At 53.2% G+C, this 19780-nt stretch overlaps 1 protein-coding gene across 3 annotated transcripts in view; it reads right to left on the minus strand.

Moving 5' to 3' along the window:
• Window positions 1-828: 828 nt before the first annotated feature.
• Window positions 829-19780, minus strand: part of LOC118672725 (phosphofructokinase, platelet) — a 63156-nt gene continuing 44204 nt past the window's right edge. For 2 of the 3 annotated variants that reach the window (XM_036342429.1, XM_036342439.1), the window contains 12 exons: window positions 18985-19049; window positions 18411-18480; window positions 18078-18224; window positions 16230-16300; window positions 15002-15089; window positions 14060-14212; window positions 6864-7028; window positions 4802-4863; window positions 4322-4433; window positions 3333-3432; window positions 1326-1428; window positions 829-1220 (listed from right to left, as the gene is read on the minus strand). In XM_036342429.1, coding sequence (XP_036198322.1) covers window positions 1076-1220; window positions 1326-1428; window positions 3333-3432; window positions 4322-4433; window positions 4802-4863; window positions 6864-7028; window positions 14060-14212; window positions 15002-15089; window positions 16230-16300; window positions 18078-18224; window positions 18411-18480; window positions 18985-19049 — 1281 coding nt within the window. In that variant the 3' untranslated portion in view covers window positions 829-1075. Of the gene's footprint in view, window positions 1221-1325; window positions 1429-3332; window positions 3433-3581; window positions 3851-4321; window positions 4434-4801; window positions 4864-6863; window positions 7029-14059; window positions 14213-15001; window positions 15090-16229; window positions 16301-18077; window positions 18225-18410; window positions 18481-18984; window positions 19050-19780 lie in introns of those variants that run through there. The other variant, XR_004973198.1, reaches the window with a different exon arrangement.

Raw genomic sequence — 19780 nt, forward strand, 5'->3', positions numbered from 1 at the left:
TGAACTCAATTTATCCTCACGTCCTAAACTCGGCCACCGGCAGAGCGCCTTCTGTGTTGCGCAGGTACTGCGCTGCGCGTTCCACAGACGAGTTCAGTGGCCACTGCGCCCAGTAGGGCTGTCCACACCCTTTCCAGCAGGCTTGGATGATCCTTAGCATTTTTAAGCAATCAAGTATTTTTTAGTTAAGGTTTGTACATTTAGTTAGACATACTGCTCTCGCACACCTAGTAGACTACAGTGTAGTGTAAACATAACTTTTACGTGCACTGGGAAGCCCAGAATTTGTGTGACTCGCTTTATTGGGACACTGGCTCCTTTGCGTGGTCTTCCCGTATTTCTCATCATCCGCCTTCTCTGCTGTGCACGACTCCTTCCCCCACAGCTGGTGGACAAACTGGTTCCTCTCACCCCAGACAAGAGCAGAGGCTGGAGAAGAGGCAGAAATGCTTTTCCCTCCAGACGCTAGGTGACATGTCCTACCCTCCTCAGTGCACAGCGAGGACTGAGGTCGAGTGTGGAAGCTCACCTTCCCGACGCACGACGCACGTGTTCATGGTGTTTTTAAAGGAGCCCGTGTGGCTGGAGTTGGTCACCTCCCCTGGGGTCCTGGTCTGGGCCTTCTCTGCACACCTGCCATGTCCCAGGTCTGTGTGTCACAGCATTGCCTTTCCCTTTGTGACTGCTTCGTGCAGCCCACTTCACTGATCCCTATAAAAATACATGACTAGCACCTGCCCAGGACACTGCCTGAGAACCTTTGGTAGCTGCCCCCAGATTGAGGTTTAAATGCCTACTGAAAAAAATGGAAGGCACTTAGTACCGTGGTCTGAGTTTTAGCCAAATGTTTAATTCCACTGGGAATGCACATGGTAAAGCAGGAGACAGTGTGTGACACAGCAGACAACTCACTGGAGGCTTAGGATCCAATGGGGATGTGAAGGGTACAGGGCGGTGCTGTGTGATTGGGGATTAACGTCCACAGTACTCACATAAAGTGCTGATAAATAACATACGTGTTACAAAAATGGGCGGTAAACAGGAAGTCCGAGGAATCGCTGGAGGGCAGTGGCGCCTAGATGGCTGCAGGCTCCTCGGGGCCGGTGTGAACGTGCTCCAACTGGCTCATGTCAGAGACCTCATAGCTGGCCTTGTACTTGGCCAGGATCTTCATGAGGGGCCGCAGCTTCAGCCACCACTGCTCTTTGGGAATTCTGTGCCTGCGGATGAGAGGGGCAGGGGTGAGAACAGGGACTGTGACAGTGGCGTCCCTCTGTCCTTGACTCTTGTCCCCATTCCTTCTACCTGCAGTAAGGTTTACTTACTCAAAGTCTGTCTTCTCCTTCAGCTCTGCCACAGGCTGGAAAAGAAGGTTTCTTTGGCATATTCCCAGCACACAGACGGAATCATCGTTTACAAACTTTCTTCCTATAAAGGACAGAAAGTGACTTGAGAATGGCTGCTTGGTTGTGTGGAAAGGTCAGGTGAAATGGCCAGTGAGGCCAGCAAAGTGGCCAGAGAAGGTTTGCTGACGGGAGGGAGCAGAATCCTGTGAGGAGATTGAAGAATTGGGACTTCTCACATCCTCCCTGGGCAGAAGCCAGCCTCCCAGGATCCCTGCAGCTGTGACGAGGTGGGCGGAGAACACCCTGTGAGTCCCTGTTAAGACTCGGGGAAAGAGGCAGAGATGATGGGGCACCCTTGCTCCACATTAGCCCTGAGATGAGCTGTTCGCTGTGCTTGGCAGTGAGACACCCCATGGGGAGTAATTGGTGAATGCATAGCTCACCAAGTACTGGGCTGGGAAGATTGGCTTAAACTGCAGCAGGAGTTCAGGTCCATGCTAGTAAGAAAGTACACTCATGACTGCACGTACTGTGAGCAGCTGGGAATTAGTGAGGTAAGCTTCCTTAGATGACAGTGAAAAGAAGAAAATAAATCCAGGTTTATTTTTATGGGATGAAATATAAAAGTAGAAGTTAATGTAAAAAACATTAGTAGAAAAAAAAAATCAAAGCCAGTTCTTTGAAGACTGAATTTAGTTTGAAACTTTACATCGCTGTGTTTGTATAAGTCAAACACTGGAAATGCACTTAAACACACAGATCTGGGAAGATTGGTCAAGAAAACGGAGGGGAGGGACTTACAGGTACCAGCACAATAACTAATCCTGCAGTGATGGGACCAGAAGGGCTACAAGCATCAAAAACAAAAGAGGACATGAAGAAAATCTTCATGGCAAAGTTTTTGAAAATTTAGATGAACTTGAAAAGTTCCTAGAGAACGTAACTTACAAAAGGGATGCAAGAAACAAACATGAAAAAAGACCGACAAAAATGAGCAAACAAAAAAGAAACACAGATAGTTCTATAAACAGTAAAGAAATTGAGCAGGTCAGCCTCCCCTGCCCTACAGAGAAAGCGACAGAAGCTTTGATGGAGGTGTCTGGAGTTTATTAACATCGAAAAATGAAAACATCTTACAAATTATTTCTGGGAGGAACCCCCCGACTGAGAAAGTTAGGACAAGCCTGACCTAGCACCTGATGGACAGGATGAGCAGGAAATGGCCAAAGCAAAAACCCAGACCAGCTGGGGTTGGGGGGTTGTTCCCCAGGAAGGCAAAGTGGGCTTAACACTAGGAAATGCATTTAAGACTTAAATGACCATGCCATGTGATGCAAAAAGTGTGTAAGATCCTTTCATGATTGAAAAGTATGTCGTGAACAGAGTATCCAAGAGCAAGCAATAAATAGCAGGAAGAATGAATGACTTCAGTTAAACGTTACTAAGAATTTGTAGTCCCAAAGTATTGAAGGCATTCCCTACTCAAAGTGGGACTAATAACACCCTGGAAGGTTTGATCAGACAGTGAAGTCTGAAGGAAGTGGCGGGATGGTTACACATCCGCGGTTGTGCTGAGGGGCGGGGAGGGTGGAGTAAGGGAGCAGCACACACTTAGGTGGACGGGAAAACAGTCTGGATACCTCTGCTCCTTCCTTGCCTGCTCTAAAAAGGAGTCGTGAATGAGTCAAGGAGAAAATCTGAAAGTATCTTCAGGGCCAGTCCAAAGTGGTCCAGGTGGCAAAGGGAGAAAACAAGGAGAGATCACATCGTAGGCTCTTGCAGAGGAGCCCACAAGTGAACAGCAATTTTACTAAGAAGAGTGTCACTGATGACCGATGCCTCCCATCTCTAACCAGCGGGAATAAAGCATTTCGTATCCATCACATTTACACCTAATCATAACCTTGAATGTCGTATCTAGCAACCATAGAGTCTGGTAAGAGTGAAAGCGTCATGTTGTGCACAGGCCACCCCGCCACTCAGCACCTTTTCCTTGCGCCTCCTTCAGCTTCCCCGTGATCCACTGCATGGCCCGGGCGGAGATTTTGGTTCCAAAGTTTCTGTCAAATGGGGAAGGCGCTCCTCCCTGTGGGTGGTTAGTTACATGTTAATTAAACAACCACACCTTTCTAGCTGTTTACTTTAAAAAATGAAGTAGAAATAAATTACTCTTCAACAAAGTTCACATCACGTTTGTAAATACGGGCTTTGAAGGTTTGTTTTGTTAAATTTTACCTCCTTGTGCATAGTTGGGACCAGACAAAAGCAAGCCCGTGACTGCTGCCCACGAGGCTGAGCCTGTGAGGCAGGAACCACAGCGCTTTCGTCACCTTCGGGTCGGCATCATTTTCAGTATTCTTTCAGGATTCCTTAACCTTATTTTGGGATGGGGACGGGGGTCCCAGTTTCCTTTCACAAAATACACACCTGCCTAGCATTGCGTCATAGATTCAGGAGATTCGGAGACCCACGGATGTGAACAATGGGCCCAAAGTTAGAAGTTCCTAGGACACAGGAGGGGTCAGTGGTGATGGGACAAGACTGGCGTGCGGTCAGGAGGCGGGGCCTGTGCTTCCAACCCACCCTGCTTGTCATCCGGGGCACTTACAGAGTGCGCCCGGGGTTCTTTCCACCTCACTCTGATTCCGTGCAAATCTCAAATAAGTATCACTTGTCTGATGTTCCTATTTGGATGCTTATTTTTGCCCAATATTGAATGAGATACTTTGAATAAGGTTTTCCAGTTAATTGATATTCCTATATGAAAGTTGACCATTTCCTTAAGATGACCATCTACCCAAATTTCACAACGGAATTCCTAAAGCTGGTGATATCTGGTATGACTTCTAACTGGAACTGGAACATAGTTCAGATGTTTTTAATCATCCATCTAAAAGGAAGTCACATTACTAACAGCTCCCCTTTCTGTTTTGCGGGACTGGGGCCACTCGTGAGGGATGGGGTGCCGGCCCTACCTGCTGCATGTGGCCCAGCACGTTCTTCCTACAGTCGAACACCCCTTTGCCCTCCTCTGAGTAGAGCTGGTAGATGAAGTCGGTGGTGTAGTTCTCGTTGCAGTTCTCGTTTCTGAAACAGGAAGCACGGGCTCAGGGCTGGGGGGGCGCCTGCCCCGCGGGCACTGAGAGGATGTTACAGCCACCTCAGTCCTGATCCCATGCACGACTGCACACATTTTCTTCTCTTTATAAATATCAGCGGTGTAGTTTAAGTAATTACAAAGCAAAAATGAATTTTTAAAGATTACCCTCCACTCATTTGAGTATATGCAAGTTTTTCGCACAAGCCCAGCATCTCTACTGCGTCCTCCCAGCAGGACCCAGGATGGTGGTGGAGAAGCAGGGCCCGCCCCCCCCTCCCCCGACCCACCCATTTTAGATCGCAAAGTGGGTGATTTCTGAGAAGCCAGGTCTTAGATGAGAACTGAGATCTGTTACCTGATCACAAGGCCCCTCTGAATGCAGGTCTTCATCTTCTCTGTCAGGTGCTCCACATTGGACTGGGAAAGAGTGCTACGTTAGTCACACGGGAAACCTACTAAGCAACCTACTGTGTGCCAGGCACCGTGCAACCCAAACTGCTGAACGTAGCAACTGCTCTGAGCTGACATTTTGGTGGCGAGCACAACAGAAAATACATCAGGTAGTCTACGGCCATACCACCCTGAACACGCCCGATCTCGTCTGATCTCGGAAAATACATCAGGTAGTGACAAGCCCTGCAGTGAAGATTACAAACAAGGTCATGTTATTGGGCATATGTAGGGGGTAGAGCTCAGCTTCCATGGGAAACACTTTCCAAAATAGGTTTCCATCCTAAAACCTTAATCCGTATATTCTGTGTCCTTGCCTAAGCTTATAAATTTATTTTATTGCTTCTTACCTATTTTCATGACAATATTTTTTATCTTGGGGGAAAATATCTGTCACCTCACTTTATATAGAATCTCATACATATGGTTGCCTAGCGAGCATTTCCAGGCCAAGAGAAATTTTTCTAGACTCAAACGTGTGCACAAATTCCCTAAGGAAAGGAATACTGTATCTTGAGAGAGAAAAATATGCAAAAAATGAGATATATACATACAAGCAAATCCCATTCATCACTACATTTGTGAGCACCTACTTCGTGCCGAGCGCGATGGCATGGGATGGTGAGGCACTATCTTTAGGCAGGTGTGTGAAGTATAAATGTTTAATTCAGTGTCGAAGAGAAATTCATAGGTCAAGATTTAAAAAAAAATCACAGATAAGTAAAAACATCAAGTATCTCTCTACTTGATTTATTCGGTACAAAAGTAACAAAATCATAGCTTTTACAAAGTTGTTTTATTTGTGCTTTTGTGTATTTCAGTTGTGTTTACTGATCAATGTCTGCCCTGAACAGGCTGACCTCCAACCCATGCCTGGGCTGAGCGACCAAACTAACTTGTGCTTGCCCCACTAGCCTCCACTGAAAGCTGGGAGCCCTGGGAGACCCATATCCATTTGGAAGAATAGCCATCGTGATGTGACCATTTAAAAGCAGCAGGGGCACCCGAGTGAGCCCTTATGACAACCCTACTGGGACTGTGGGGTGCTGATGGCATGTCAGTGTGGGTCTCTCGACTCCATCATCAGTCCTACTCTGGCAGGGGTGCTGGGTGAGCAGGCTGCCCTGTGTATATATATGGGAAATCTCTAATGTGAACCGAAAACTGCTCTAAAATAAAATCGGTTAATGAAAAAAACAAGGAAGTGAGCTGCAGGGAAGGGCAGGAGGTAAGTCTGGTGCCCATTTTGTTTATAGTTGGCAGTGCCCACCAAGTGCATTAAGTCCACTGCTGTGTCCCACACAGGGCAGGAGGTGCCACGCGTTCTCTCATTAAATCCCACATTTCAGTGGACAGAGCTGCTTGTCCTGTGGCCACTGGGCTCCAGGAAGGGGGTTAACCACTGGGACCTTCCCACACTTGGACCACAGGCACCAGAAGCCTCGGGAGCCCAGTGCTCATCCTGGGAAGCACTAGCTGCCCTTGTCAAATGGCTACAGAAACAGTGGCTGCCCAGTGGAGGGAACTGCGCAAGCGTGAGTGAGTGGAAGCCGCCTGACCCATGAGCTCACGCTGTCACTGCCCATAGAGCTCTAGCACAGAGTCAGTGCATCTGCACACAACCTGGATTGGGGTGGGGGTAGGTCACTGTAAGTGCCTATGACCTGGTGTATCGCACCATCTAAACAACAGGGTTGGGGAGTGGCTCAGTGGTTGAGCATCAATCTGTGAACCAGAATTGATTCCTGGTCAAGGATTGATTCCTGGTCAAGGCACATGCCTAGGTTGTGGGCTTGATACCCAGTGTGGGGGCGTACAGGAGGCAGCCGATCAATGATTCCCTCTCATCATTGATGTTTCTATCTCTCCCTCTCCCTTCCTCTCTGAAATCTATAATAAATAAAAAAAACAACAACAACAACAACAAAGGCAGCACTGAAGGACTCGGAGACAAGCACACCACATACCTGCAGGTCTCGGATGTCGAAGGGCTCCTCGAAGATGTAGGCGGCGTCCGCACCGGCCGCCAGGGCCCCCATGTTAGCCAGATAGCCACAGTAGCCGCCCATGGTCTCAATGATGAACACGCGGCGCTTAGTCCCGCTGGCGGACTGCTTGATGCGGTCGCACGTCTGGACACAGAAAAGGACGGGTCATTCCAGCACGTGGCCGGCCGGTGCTGGGACGGGAGTGGCCAAGAGCCTGGCAGGTCCTGAGTGTCTGCCACACAGGGGCAGAGACGGCCGGCCTCGGTCTTGACCTCAGTCACTAGGAAGTTCTATTTGGTTTTCTTCTAAAAGGCTCCCCAAGCCCGGCCAGTGTGGTTCAGTGGTTGAGGTCGACCCATGAACCAAAAGGTCGCTGGTTCAATTCCCAGTCAGGGCACATGCCCCGATTGCGGGCTTGATCCCCGGTAGGGGACGTGCAGGAGGCAGCCAATCGATGATGTTTCTCTCTCATCAATATTTCTCTCTCTGCCCCTCTCTCTTTAAAAATCAATAAAAAAATTAAAATAAATAAATAGAAGCCCCCTCTCCCCCCATTACCTTTGGGTTTGATCACCCTCAACCTACGCCAGGGCACCTCTACTGAGGTGGACAGTGGCTCTTAGACAAAGGCCCCACGAATCTTCCAGACACACGGATGGCAGGTCTCCTAAGGAAATGTCAGCCATCACCCTCTTCAGGACACAGAGAAACCCACATGCTGCCACCAGGCTGCTGTCCTCTCTTCTCAAGCCTGTCAAGCCTCTAACCAGTTCCGTCTATGAAACGCTCTGATGCAACCCTTGCCTTCCCCAGCATTGAGTCACATCACCTTCTTCCTCGAGTATTTTAAAGCCTTCCTATGGACCCCCCGGGGCAGCCCACTCCAGCGCTGTCCTGCTCCGGGGCCCTCACACACTCTGCCCATGGTGGGCTGGATAATGGCCCCCAGGTACGCAGAGGGAGGGCTGACCAGGGACAGGTCAGGTCACACTGAAGCAAGATGCTGCCTGCAGGCCTCGCAAATGAGAAGGGATCACAGGCCACGCTCGCAACAAGGGCAGCTCTAGGAGCCAGGAGAGCAGAACAGGTTCTCTCAGAGCCGATGGAGGGTGCACGCCTGCCAACACCTTGGCCTCAGCCCAGTGAAATCCTCTCGGTCATCTGGGAGCAAAGGAGCCAGCGTTAGCCCCTTCCTGCCTGGTCAACGTGACCCAGACGTGAGTGTCATCCATCAGGGAAACCGCCTGACCGCCAGGATGAGACAGCTCCCAGGCAGGCTCCCCCGACTCAGGCCTTTCTTCACAAACCCCGCCTCAGCCCACCTCCTGCCCCTTCTGTATAATCATTTGACCTGGGCTGTCTCCCTCACTGGTCACAGGCTGGGCTCATATGCCTGGGACACAATTGGGGCTCCGTCCATATCTGGCAGTGACTGGAATCAAAGCATCCCACCCATCCATCAGCCAGTGAAGGCTGTGGCACGGACTCCTGGGACTAAACCATCCTGCATCTTCAGGGAAATCACAGGGGGCTGGAGGGTGGTGGGCCTGAGGCAGGTGTCACGAATCTTTGGGGGCAAGAAGAGGAGGTTTGTACACAAAAGTATATCGACTCGGACATTTTCACGTGAGTACTTTGCGTCACCTGTGAGAGCATTCTGATTTCCACACACGGGGCCAGTTGTTGTCACTCCTAACTAGGCTGTCAGTTCCTTGGTTGGAACCTCACCTTCCCCTAATAATTAATTACAGTAACTAATTATTCCAGAGGCAGCACATGCTTTGTAATCTCTAGGAGCTGTGATGGGAGGAGGAGAGAGCATTGAGGGCAATTCTTGTCTGACGCAGGTGGGGGATGGACCAGACAGGCCCCTGAAGGCCCGCCTGCTGTAGGGCCAGGGCGGAACCCGAGGGTGCTTGCGCGGTGCTCGCCTGGGCTCTGAGGCAGCACCCAGCACTTACACTGCCCTGCACAGTCTGTCTCAGAAGAATCCTGGGGGCTGGGATGGAACAGGGCTGCCCACATGGGCGGATGCCCAGATCCCGCGCCCCCCCCCCCCCCCAGCTGCAGAGTCGCGGGGTCCCCCAGCAGGCCTCCTAAGGCAGAGATCCTTGTCCCCGGTGCTGGGAGCAGGTTACAGCCACTGACTGGCAGAAGAACATGCCCACAAAGCAGCTCCCCTGTGAGGCCAGTAGGAACATGGGCATCTCTGCACCAACCCGCCAAGGTCAGGCGCCCTCGTGGCCCCGGCCGTGAGCCAAGACCCTGCTCTCTGTGAGCCACAGTGTCAGCAGTGGCCGCTGGCCAGCACCCTCCGCCACTGCTTGCAGCTTAGGTATGCTGTTCCTAACTCCTCCCTCTGCATCACTTTGGTTGTGTCTGAGGGTCCAAATTCCTTTCTTCTAAAAATAGTACGGTATTCCAGCCAGTCTCATTCAGTTACTAAAAGCAGTCCTGACAAGTGAGGGGGTGGCACGTGGTGGGGAGGGGCTGGCTCTGGGTGAGAGGAAGGAATCAGGGAGGGCAGATGCCCCCGCCTGGCCCGGACGCCCCACCAGCTCCACCAGCCCCTCCGGCCTCTGGTGAACCTTGACCCCCTCCAGTGGCTGACAGACGATTCTCCGAGAGAAATCTTTGGGTCCTGTCCCACTGGAGGAAAAACCCCACGTGACAGGTCCAATGCCTCTAACGTTGCGCCACACTGGGCTTATAAAAATGCAAGTTGAATGTGAAAGGATAAAGTGGCACTTGGAATGGGGCAAGATAGAAAGGAATCTGTGGATTTGTGGATTTGTCAGTCCTGTCCCGTTAACGGGCTAGGAGGTGGCCTCCCATGACTTGGGCTCCCAGGAGGAGGAGCGTAGGCTGGACTTGGGGTCCAGACCAGGCTGGCCAGGGCCAGGAGGGTTCCCCCCGCAAAGCGCACACCAGTGGCAAAGCTGGGTGACATGCAGGTGCAGCTGAGGGCAGAAGTGGGATGGCAGCGGGAGATGCCGACGGTGCCCGCAGAGGCGTGAAGGGGGCACCCGCAGCCACCAGCACCCAGTGACTTCTCCAAGGGTGGCCAGTGGCTGCTCTAAGGGTCTGCCTATGAGAGAATTTTACCTGAAAGCAGCAACTGCAAGGCTCATTGGAGCCTCCAGCTTGGGATCGAGGCCATCCCCCTGCTGGAGGCGGAGGGCAAGCCCACCTCCCGCCACAGCTTTGTGAGAAGAGGAGCAAGAAGCTCAGACGTGCCCATCAGTTCGGAGCAAGAGACTCCGGGGAGTGGGCCTAATGCCAGCCCTTCCTGTCCTCTCCCCGCATCCTCATTCGGCCTCAGAGGCTGTGCCACTCAGCGGGGCCCTGAAACAGAGTCAGGGCTTTCACGAGATGTGATGGTCTGAAGGAGGTGCCGGTGCCGCTGCCAGGCGGTCACCGTCATGGCCCCGCTTGGCCGCTTTCCTCTCCCTGTGGCGGGAGGACCACGCCCACAGCAGAGGCCTTGTGCCCACTCACCAGCCGCGCACATCTGACAGTGACCAGGGCCTGACACTAATGGGCACCGGGCGGGTTGGAGCTCGGGAAGGGGCATCATTCCAGGGACAGAACTGGGGTGCCAGAGCATCTACAGAGATGAAGGTGGGAAAACCGCCCTGTCATGGAAAGTGTGACATAACCTCCCACTAATGGAACAAAAGGGAGTGATCATAAATGTGGCTCCTTCATTCGGGGGGCGGGCCAGGTCTCCCCTCTCAGTTTCCACTTGAGTTCATCCCGGTGGCAGTGCTCCCGGGGAGGAGGGCATCTGGGAAGCAGCCCCAGGGTTGTCCTTACCTCCACCAGCGAGTCCAGGGCAGTGTCACAGGCCAGGCTCAGGTCTGTGCCTGGGACACTGTTGCTGATGGTGGCAGGCAGGATGCAAATGGGGATGCAGAACTCCTGGTGGCTGCCCCGTGCCTGTGTGAACGTGATTGAGCTCTGGGAAGCCTGAAGCAGCAGTGATGGGGCCGGCAGGCGGCGGGCGCCTCACCTGCCATACGCAGGCGGGCGAGCTCCTCGTGCGTGTCAGTGGGGAGAGAACTGCGGCCAGTGCTGTGCGGGTGCAGGGCAACCTGACCGGGCCGGGCACAGGCCTCGGCACGGGGACCACCAGTGCAGGGGGTGTGGGGTGCTGGCCCTGGCAGGGTGCTCACTGCCCAGCACGGACTCAATCAGGAGGCAGCAAAGCAGGGCCGAAGTGGCGTTGGGAACAGCTGGCCTTTCTAGGCATCTCCAAGGGGAGGCAAACCAATTAGGGCCTGACCAGTCTGGGGACTTCCCGCAGGGAGTGGGGCGAGGCTCTGCCCGTTAAGACTCTGCAAATGACCCCCATCAGTGAGGTGGCCACCACGTGGCCATGTCCTGTCCTCTGCCCTGTGCAGGGGGACCGTCCCCGCATGGCCCTTTGCAGTGCTTACACAAGCAGCACGGAGGAGCCCGAACCCCAGGTTGCTCTGGGACCCCAAGGAGAAAGTGTTTGGCTCTGATGTCGAAAAAGCCAGGTGTTCTTGGGGACATGCAGAGATTTGGATCACCTGCCTCCAGTGTTGGACAAAGCAGTTCATTACTACGTAGGTCCACTGTCCACCATCCCCGCGTCCACGGAGCTCCAACACAGCCAGCGTTTGGTGGACATGTGTGGGCCAACAGCCCCTTGTATGGTCACTATGTATCCCCCTTGTGCAGCCAGTGCGCACAGCAGGGACGCCACGTGGGAGGCAGGCCCGGACCCTGCTGTCCCATGGTTCTCTGAAACGAGTCACCTATGGCCTGGGAGTGAGTGGATGGTGGGCCTGCGGCGGGTTAGTCCAGGGAGCCAAGAGGAAGGTGAGGGGGTCACTCACCTGCCTGACAGCTACTCTGTCATCACCCGCCCCCCCGTGTTGCCTCAGGGTCCGAGGGGAGACATGTGACAATGGCATGAAGTGACCCCGGGCACTGGAGATGTCTACTCCGAGAAAAGAAACGGGATGGATTTATAGGGAAACAAGCCTGGATCTCTTCCCTCACAATTCCGGCTGTCAGCAGGGCTGTGTCTGCGGCTGCCTCCGCGGCCTGAGGGGCTGCACAGAGCTCAGCACACGGCACTGTGTTCTGGCTGAACAGTGTCTGGCTCTGGGGGTGGACAGCACCCATTGGAAAGCCCGAAGCCACAGCTCTGGCCCGGACACCTGGCCCCTTTCTGAAGGGTAAGTGCACTGAGAGCAGGTTCCTGCAATGCACCTGTGAGCTAAGTGCTGGCAAGAGAGAATGGCTGTGAGGACGATGACTCAATATGCAGAGACACAACAGCTGATAACCCGAGGCCCTCTGGGTTTCTCACCTTGAGCACCTATGGCATTCTGGGCCTGAGTCCAAACCTCCTGAGAAGGATTCAACCTCATTTTGGCTTTAACAAAACAGACCTCTGGAAGAAACAGCAGTTTCTACACACTGTGCCCATCCCTTGGTCCGTACAGCCCCAGGGTACCCTGAGCAGGCCCATGAGGGGGCATTCTGACTTCCCATCATCCCAGATCACCAACCAGAACCAGAACCGTGGCACCACCGAGACCACCTGGCTCACCTGGCAAAGGCGGCCTGGCCCGTCACCAAGGCTGGGGATCAAGCCTACAACCTAGATATGTGCCCGTGATTGGAATTGACACTGGGACCCTTCAGTCCACGGGCTGACACTCTATCCTCTGAGCCAAACCGGCTACGGCTGGTGCCACATTTTCAACAACATACATGTAAGTATTACTTCCTCATAATCTGGGGCGGGGGGGGGGGGGTGCGGATTCTTTGTAGCAGAGGAGCCTGGAATTACAAAGCCGGAGAGTCCTGTGTGGGTGCCTAAAGTGGGTATCAGATACCGCAAGGAACAGAGGCCAGCCTTGGCAGGACCAGCAGAAACGCCGGTCAAACCCCGCCCCCACCCCCACCACCCCCCACCCCCCCCCCGACCACCAGGGTTCTGATTAGGTAACAGTTAGGAAAAATTAATTCCAGTTGCTTCAACTACAAGCTCAGCATAATCAGATTCAAAATCCAACAAAAGCAGGGAAAAGAGCGCTACAAGCAAAGGTGGAGTTCACATGGGGACAGACAGGACCTTGCGATTCACAGCTGGGAGATCCGCGAGGAGAGCAGGGGAAGCAGCAGGGAGTCACAGGCAGCAGGAGCAGGGCCAGCAAGCAGTTAGGGGCGCACACAGCGCGGGCCTCCAGCTCGGGGACACGGCGACACAGGGCGGGGCTTTTTAGCAAAAAGATCGCAGAAAGTTTAGGAAGCTCTCAGACAAGCAGTAAGCATTACTTACCAGTGAATTTTATTTTAAAAGCATTTCTTTTTATTTACCAGCACTAGGAACAAAACGGATGCCATGGGTTTAAGGGGGAGAAAATCGTTCACAAGACCTAGGTCTCAGAAGGAAAACTAAACTTCAGAATTTACTGAAAACATGTAGGCACTGAATTTTTTTTTTAAAAAAAGCTTTCTATGTTAGATGCTGATCTGCAAACTCACATGGGATTTCCCAAGTGTGACTTGCAAATACAATAATAAGGATACATTTCTATGTTATTGCCATTTAACAAAACAAAACAACAAAAACAAAAAACAAAACAAAACCTTAAATAGCACCAATATTCTATAGATGTAACTTAACATCCCCAATCTCCGATGCGGAGAATGATGCTGACGGGCTCAGGTAAAAGAATAATGAACGCCAAAGGGAGGTTCAGGTCAGTGAATAAAATTACAAAATATTTCGCTCAGGTTCTGTCCTCAAACATCAAAGCAGGGCCATCGGACCCGGGCTCATCACAGGTAGGTGACAGAGGCTGGAAGTAAATGGGGCTCAGCCAAAACCCCCCACAAAACTAATCTGAATGATCGTCCAAATCACAAAGCACTGCCCCCCAGTGCCGGAGCTGCCATGCTGTCCCGCAGGGACACGGTGCGGGCGCAGCCCGGGGAAAGACGTGGTACACATCTTTGGGAGCTGGATCAGAGAGGGTCAGATTTTTAAAAAATACTTTTCTGGAAACAAACCAACGCCCCGACCCGGCTTGTGTCTCTAGTGCACTGGTAGATAAAAACGGGCCAGGCGCCCTCGGTCAGCGCCCTCGGCGAGGGCCCGCGGCACCGGCTTTGCTGCCACACAGACTTACGTCAGTGATGGTGTTCAGAGCGGTGTCGGCACCGATGCTGAAATCAGACCCCGGCACGTTGTTGGACACGGTGGCGGGAACCATGACCATGGGGACACAGAACTCCTCGTGCTTCCCCCGGGCGGCTGACAGTTCCAGCAGCCCCAGGTAGCCCTGTGAGACAAGAGCGCACAGTTGGGGGGCGGGCAGAAGTGGGGCACCGAGAGGACCACTAGGAAGTCAACGTGGAAACACATGAAGGTCACAACAGGGACAAGCAGTTCTTTAAGCACCAAGGGGCCCAGGGGATGTCGTCATGTAGACGTAAGACCAAGTCTCTCATTGGCAAGTGTCTCGGTAGTTGAGACTCTTGCATTTTCTTGAAAGGAAACCATAAGGTTATCACGGGACTGATCTTGGTTGAATAGAAAAAAAAAAAATGCCGACTGGCATGGCTCAGTGGTTGAGCGTCGACCTGTGAACCAGGAGGTCACCATTTAATTCCCGGTCAGGGCACATGCCCAGGTGGGGTGTGCAGGAGGCAGCCGATCAATGATTCTCTCTTATCATATCTCCCTTCCTCTCTGAAATAAATGAAAATCTATTTTTTAAAAAGGAAAAAAAAAATTAAGGCCTACAGTCCAATATGGGATAAAACAAATGAGCTGGCCACATAACCCCCTTCCTCTCTGGATGGCCATGGACTGCAGCCTCAGGGGAGACTCATTCCTGTCGACCTGGAAAGCACCAGAACTCATAGGACAGACGGGCCCGTCCCGGAGTCAGGGTCGCCTCCCGCTGGGTGAGTCCCACCACCTGCTACGTGCTGCCTCACAGTTGTCCAGTGGCAGTTGGGCCTGGGCGCTATGACCCTGTTTGGTGGGGAGCTGGGTGGAGCCGGCTCGGGCCACCACTCAAGCCTACGGGTGGAAGAGCCAACCGGGAACGGAGCCGGGGACGTACCTCAAACCCCCCGATGATGAGCAGCGCGTTGATGCTGTGGGTGCGTATCTGTGCAGCAATGTCTTCCAAGTACTTCCCGGGGAGGATCCTGAAAACAGATCAGGAGAGATGAGGCCAGACAGGCTCACAGGGTGGACCAAGCATCACCAGCACCCTGTGGGCCGCCTGCCCTGGCTCAGGGTGGCGCTGGGAGGCACCTGCAGTGGGAGCCGGCTCCCTCCTCCCTGTGGCTGGGGGGCAACCGCGTGGGGGAGCAACCCATGGCGGGGTGGCCAGGGAGCAAGTCCCTAAGGAGTGTATTTGCAAAAGAAAACAGGGAGAAGCTTCCCAGCTGTCCAGGAGCTTCACCTCAAAAGAATTCTGCAGCCTCATGAGAAAAAAACACACACCCTAATAACTTGCAAATATTCACAACAAATATTATTTAAAGGGAAACTTCCAGTTTTATACTTTGTCCAACTTCATCTCCTTTAAAGTTACACCCACTCATATTTGCGCTCCTGTTTATCACCTGTTTCACACACAGCCAAGTCAGACAAATGACAGACTCTTCCCAAGAGCCCCCCAACACTGGCCCAGCCGTTCTGATTTGCAGCCTGGAGGACACCGTGCCAGTGCTGTTGGTAGACTAAGAAGAAGCTACACAGCAAACACATCCAGGCCTGGGCAGTCAGGGCACCCAGCAGGTGTGCGTCACAGCAAGGGTCCTCCCAGTGTCTAAGATAAAGCTCTCGAAACATCGTCAGGAGGGGCTGCCAGCTCACCCAGAGCTTTGCCAGGACAGCACATAAAGCAAAGGTGCCTGGTTAAAATGCATATGCTACCAACAGCTATGGTGAGAAACGGAGGCTTACTGATTCAGAAACATGTTGGGACTGGCCTCTAGTGTGGGTGCCACTCAGCTCGGTGCCCAGGCACTAAGCCACTGTCCACCTGCTCTGTCGTGGTCTACACACACGGTCCCTGCAGCTCAGTGATGTCCCTCATCCTCATCACCTCCACTGAAGTGGATTCCTGCCGGCCTCCGGCTTCCTCTCCCCGGGCGCAGGAGAGACTTGGGAGCACAGGGTCTCTTCTCCAGGGTGGGTCTCAGCCCCAGCCCTAACCGCTGGGGCCTCCTGGGCGGGGCCAGGCTGCGGAGCCTTCCCAGCACGGGTCCCAGCTCCTCCTCTAGAATGGGGCCCTTTCTTCCTCCTAAAAGTAGGTCTGAATCAAGGAGGGAAATTACCGTTTTGTCCCAAGAATGGAGCCGCCTTGTCCGGTCCAGCCTCCAACATCCGACCAGCCGATTTCTTTGATCTAAGATGCAAACAGGGAATGATGGCTCAAGTGAGAAAGGAAGGGGATTACAAGTTTTACAAACAGCTCAGAGGTCGGCACCTCCGGGCGAGCTGCCTATCTGTAGGCGTCCATCGTGATGCCGAGGGAGTCACACAGAGCCACCGGCGATGGCAGCCCTCCTGCCTCCGGGACATCCCTGCAGCTTCGTTTCCATCAGTAAAATAGATTGACACTTTAGTCGGCCAAATTCTACCATTGGGAATTAAAGGAAAAATGAACAGCATTGTGTGTTTTTTTAATTGACATAAATTTAAAAAAAACTTATTTAATGAAAAATTTTAAAAAACCAGAAGGATAGATGATGCCAGCTGGGTGTGTGCACCCTCCCTCCCTCCGCACGCCCATCTCCTGGGCTAGGTCTCTCCTCTCTCCTCTCAACAGCAAAACCCTTTCCCTTCACACCCTCTCCATGCCATTACTTTAAGCACCACCTGTATTCCGGTGTCCCCAACACGCATCTTTAGCCCGAGCCTCTTAAAGACCTGGACCATGACCTCTGTCTGCTCACTGGCCACCTCCCAGGGATGCCCACCAGACACACACTGAACATCTTGGCATCTCAGCGCCTCTTACATTTCCTCGCGTCCATCAGCTGCCACTCAGGCGAGAAACAGGCTCATTCTCACCTCCTTTTTTCACCCCTGTGCATATTTAGGGACCAAATTCTATTGGCTCTGCCTTTGAAATGCACCCAAGACCCTAGAAGACGTCTCATGGACACCACTGTGGCCGGACTGGACACGCCCCCCACACCTCCTGCCTGGGTGACAGTGGAAGCCTCGCAACTAGTCTCCCGCTTCCCACTTCTGCCCCATAGTCTGTACGTGCCAGGCTCCTGCTCAAAACCCGTCTTCTCAGAATAAAAGCCAAACTCTTTACAATTCCTACGAAGATCCTGGCCCGTCTCCTCCCCACCTCACCCCAACCTGCTCTCCTGCGGCATCCCACTAGCCCCTCCCACCTCTGAGCCCCTCAGGCCTTTGCAGTGTCCTGCCTGCCTGGGACAGCACCTGCTCAGCCCTTCATCTGAGACCCCTCCCAGCTGCAGACATGCCCACCCCTGCCCCAGGGCTCACCCAGCCCCTCCGTGTGGCCCCTCTAGCACTTCCTCACCTGCTCTACACTTACACAGTCTATTTTCACTTACCTTCACCTCCCTCCCTAAGATGAAAGCTCCACGGAAGCAGTGGTTTTGTCTGCTTTCTTCACAAACTTAATTCCACAGCATGAGAACTCAGTAAATAGTCGCCAAGTGACCAGGTGAACTAACCCTGTGGACAGGACGCACCGAGTTGAGAGTGCAACCGCGGTCAAGTTACTGTCTCTGTCCAGTTTTCTCACAAGGGAAATGGGGACAATATCTCAGATTTACTGTGAGACCTACACGGGCAAGCACATGTCAGTCTCACAGGAGTAGAAAGACCCTTCCTTAGGATGGGACCCTAGAGCAGAAGTTCTCCTTAAAAAGCAGGTACTGTGCCCTGGCTGCTGTGGCTCAGTTGGTTGAGTGCCATCCTGTGCACTGAAAGGTTGTGGGTTTGACCCCTGGTCAGGACAGGTGCGGAAGGCAGCTGACTGATGTTTCTCTCTCTCCCTCTCTCTCTAAAGTCAATAAAATCATATTTAAAAACACACACACAGTTGCTGTGTTCCTGGTGGGGCCTGAGGTCCCCCACTTGCCCATGACTTTCCCATCAAAGACATCCCTCCACTGGGCACCTCCAGAGGGACCCACCTGGCCTTTGGCAAAGCCCTCGAAGCCATCGTAGATGGCAAACATCTTGTGTCCTTCTGAGATGCCAACCCGCACAGCTGAGCGCACGGCCGCGTTCATCCCGGCAGCCGGTGCGCCCACGTTGATGACAGCCACGTTGAAGCCACTCTGTAAGACAGGGGGCACGCGGCACCTGTCACAGCTGTGTCACTGCTCCATGCACCCCTGGGAGGGGGCCCTGCCAAGCACCAGGTGCCAGGAGTGGCCGGCCAAGTGCAGGGAGGTGGCAGGGGACCCGGGTCAGCAGGAACCGTCAGGAACACCCCTGGGAGCTGACAGGCAGCCATCACCCACCTTGGTGATCTGGGAGTCTGGCTTCTTGATGGCGAGCTGCTTATAGATACTGAGGTTGCCCTCAAAGCTCCTAGAAGAGAATGACTCTGTTGAAACAAATTTAGAAGGTGCAGGGAAGTAGGGCGCAGAGAACAGTGGTGCAGGGAACAGGCAGTCTGCAAATGCTGTCCTGTCCCTTGGGGGTACCTGGGTCCTGCTGCCCTGGGGGGGGACACGGTATGTGGGGCATATACATCGTGTAACTGGGCTAAGGGACAAAGGCGCCCAGTGCTTCTCAGGTTTCTTTGCCAACACTCTACCCATTTGCTACTTCCTATCTTAATCTCATTACATTCAATGACCCCCTGCCCAAAATAAACAAAGAAATAAACCTTCCCCCGCTAACTATTCGCCCAGGCAGGCCCTCAACCTGGGTGAATAGCAATGGCGCCTGCTCGCCATCTTCATCCTGCCTTCTCACAGTGGGACCGGACAAGCACACCTCGCGGGGCCTTCTGAGTGGATAACTTCCCAGGCCTAAGGAAGGGCCAGGCCAACAGCACACGTTCCAGGACAGAGTCCCCCTCAGAGTCACCTTCCTCGGAGCTGCACGGCATTGCTGAATCTCCTCTCATCCATCGCCTTCTGGACGCCCTGGGTCTTGAAAGAGATGAAAGAGGAAGAGAGCAGGGTCAGGACTCGGTGCAGCCTGTTGCCCAGCTCGGTGCCTCCACCTCGTCTCCCTCACGTCCCGCCTCAGCAGCCTGCGGCGGATCCACAGTGGGCCCAGCTGGCCTGGCACCGCCTGGCTGTGAGGGAGACACCAGGGCCACTAGCTCAGGCCACGTCATTGAAGAGGATGAGGGGGCGCCGCCGGCCACCCCAGGCAGAGGTCCTGAGATCTTCGGGATTTCGGTCTATGAGAGCAGAGGCAGAAGGAAATACATCTCTCGCACAAGGTCCTGACAAATTCGCAGGTGGATTCTGGGAAGGAGAAAGTCAACAGGACCTGGGAGCTGGGGACCCGGAAGGGGTCTCCGCAGGCAAAGGGAAAGGCGTGCAGACGACACACCCAAGTAGGACCTTCAACCCGAGGATCTCGGGTAAGTTATTTATTTGGTTTCCCCATCTGTACAATAAGGAGAACAGCCCCTACCTCTAGTGTCATCTGTGGCTATAAAACATGCCAGATTTGCCCTGGCCGCTGAGGCTCAGTTGGAGCCTCCTCCCATACACCAAAAGGTGTGGGTTCGGTCCCCAGGCAGGTCATGTGTGGAGGCAATGGATTGGATCCATATTTCTCTCTCACATTGATGTTTCTCTCTCTCTCTGAAAATCAGTTTAAAAAATCATTTTATAAAACACACCAGGCTCTTAAGAAAACACCTGGC

This window comes from Myotis myotis, unplaced genomic scaffold, assembly GCF_014108235.1.
Source record: "Myotis myotis isolate mMyoMyo1 unplaced genomic scaffold, mMyoMyo1.p scaffold_m19_p_1, whole genome shotgun sequence".
Classification (NCBI taxonomy): domain Eukaryota; kingdom Metazoa; phylum Chordata; class Mammalia; order Chiroptera; family Vespertilionidae; genus Myotis; species Myotis myotis.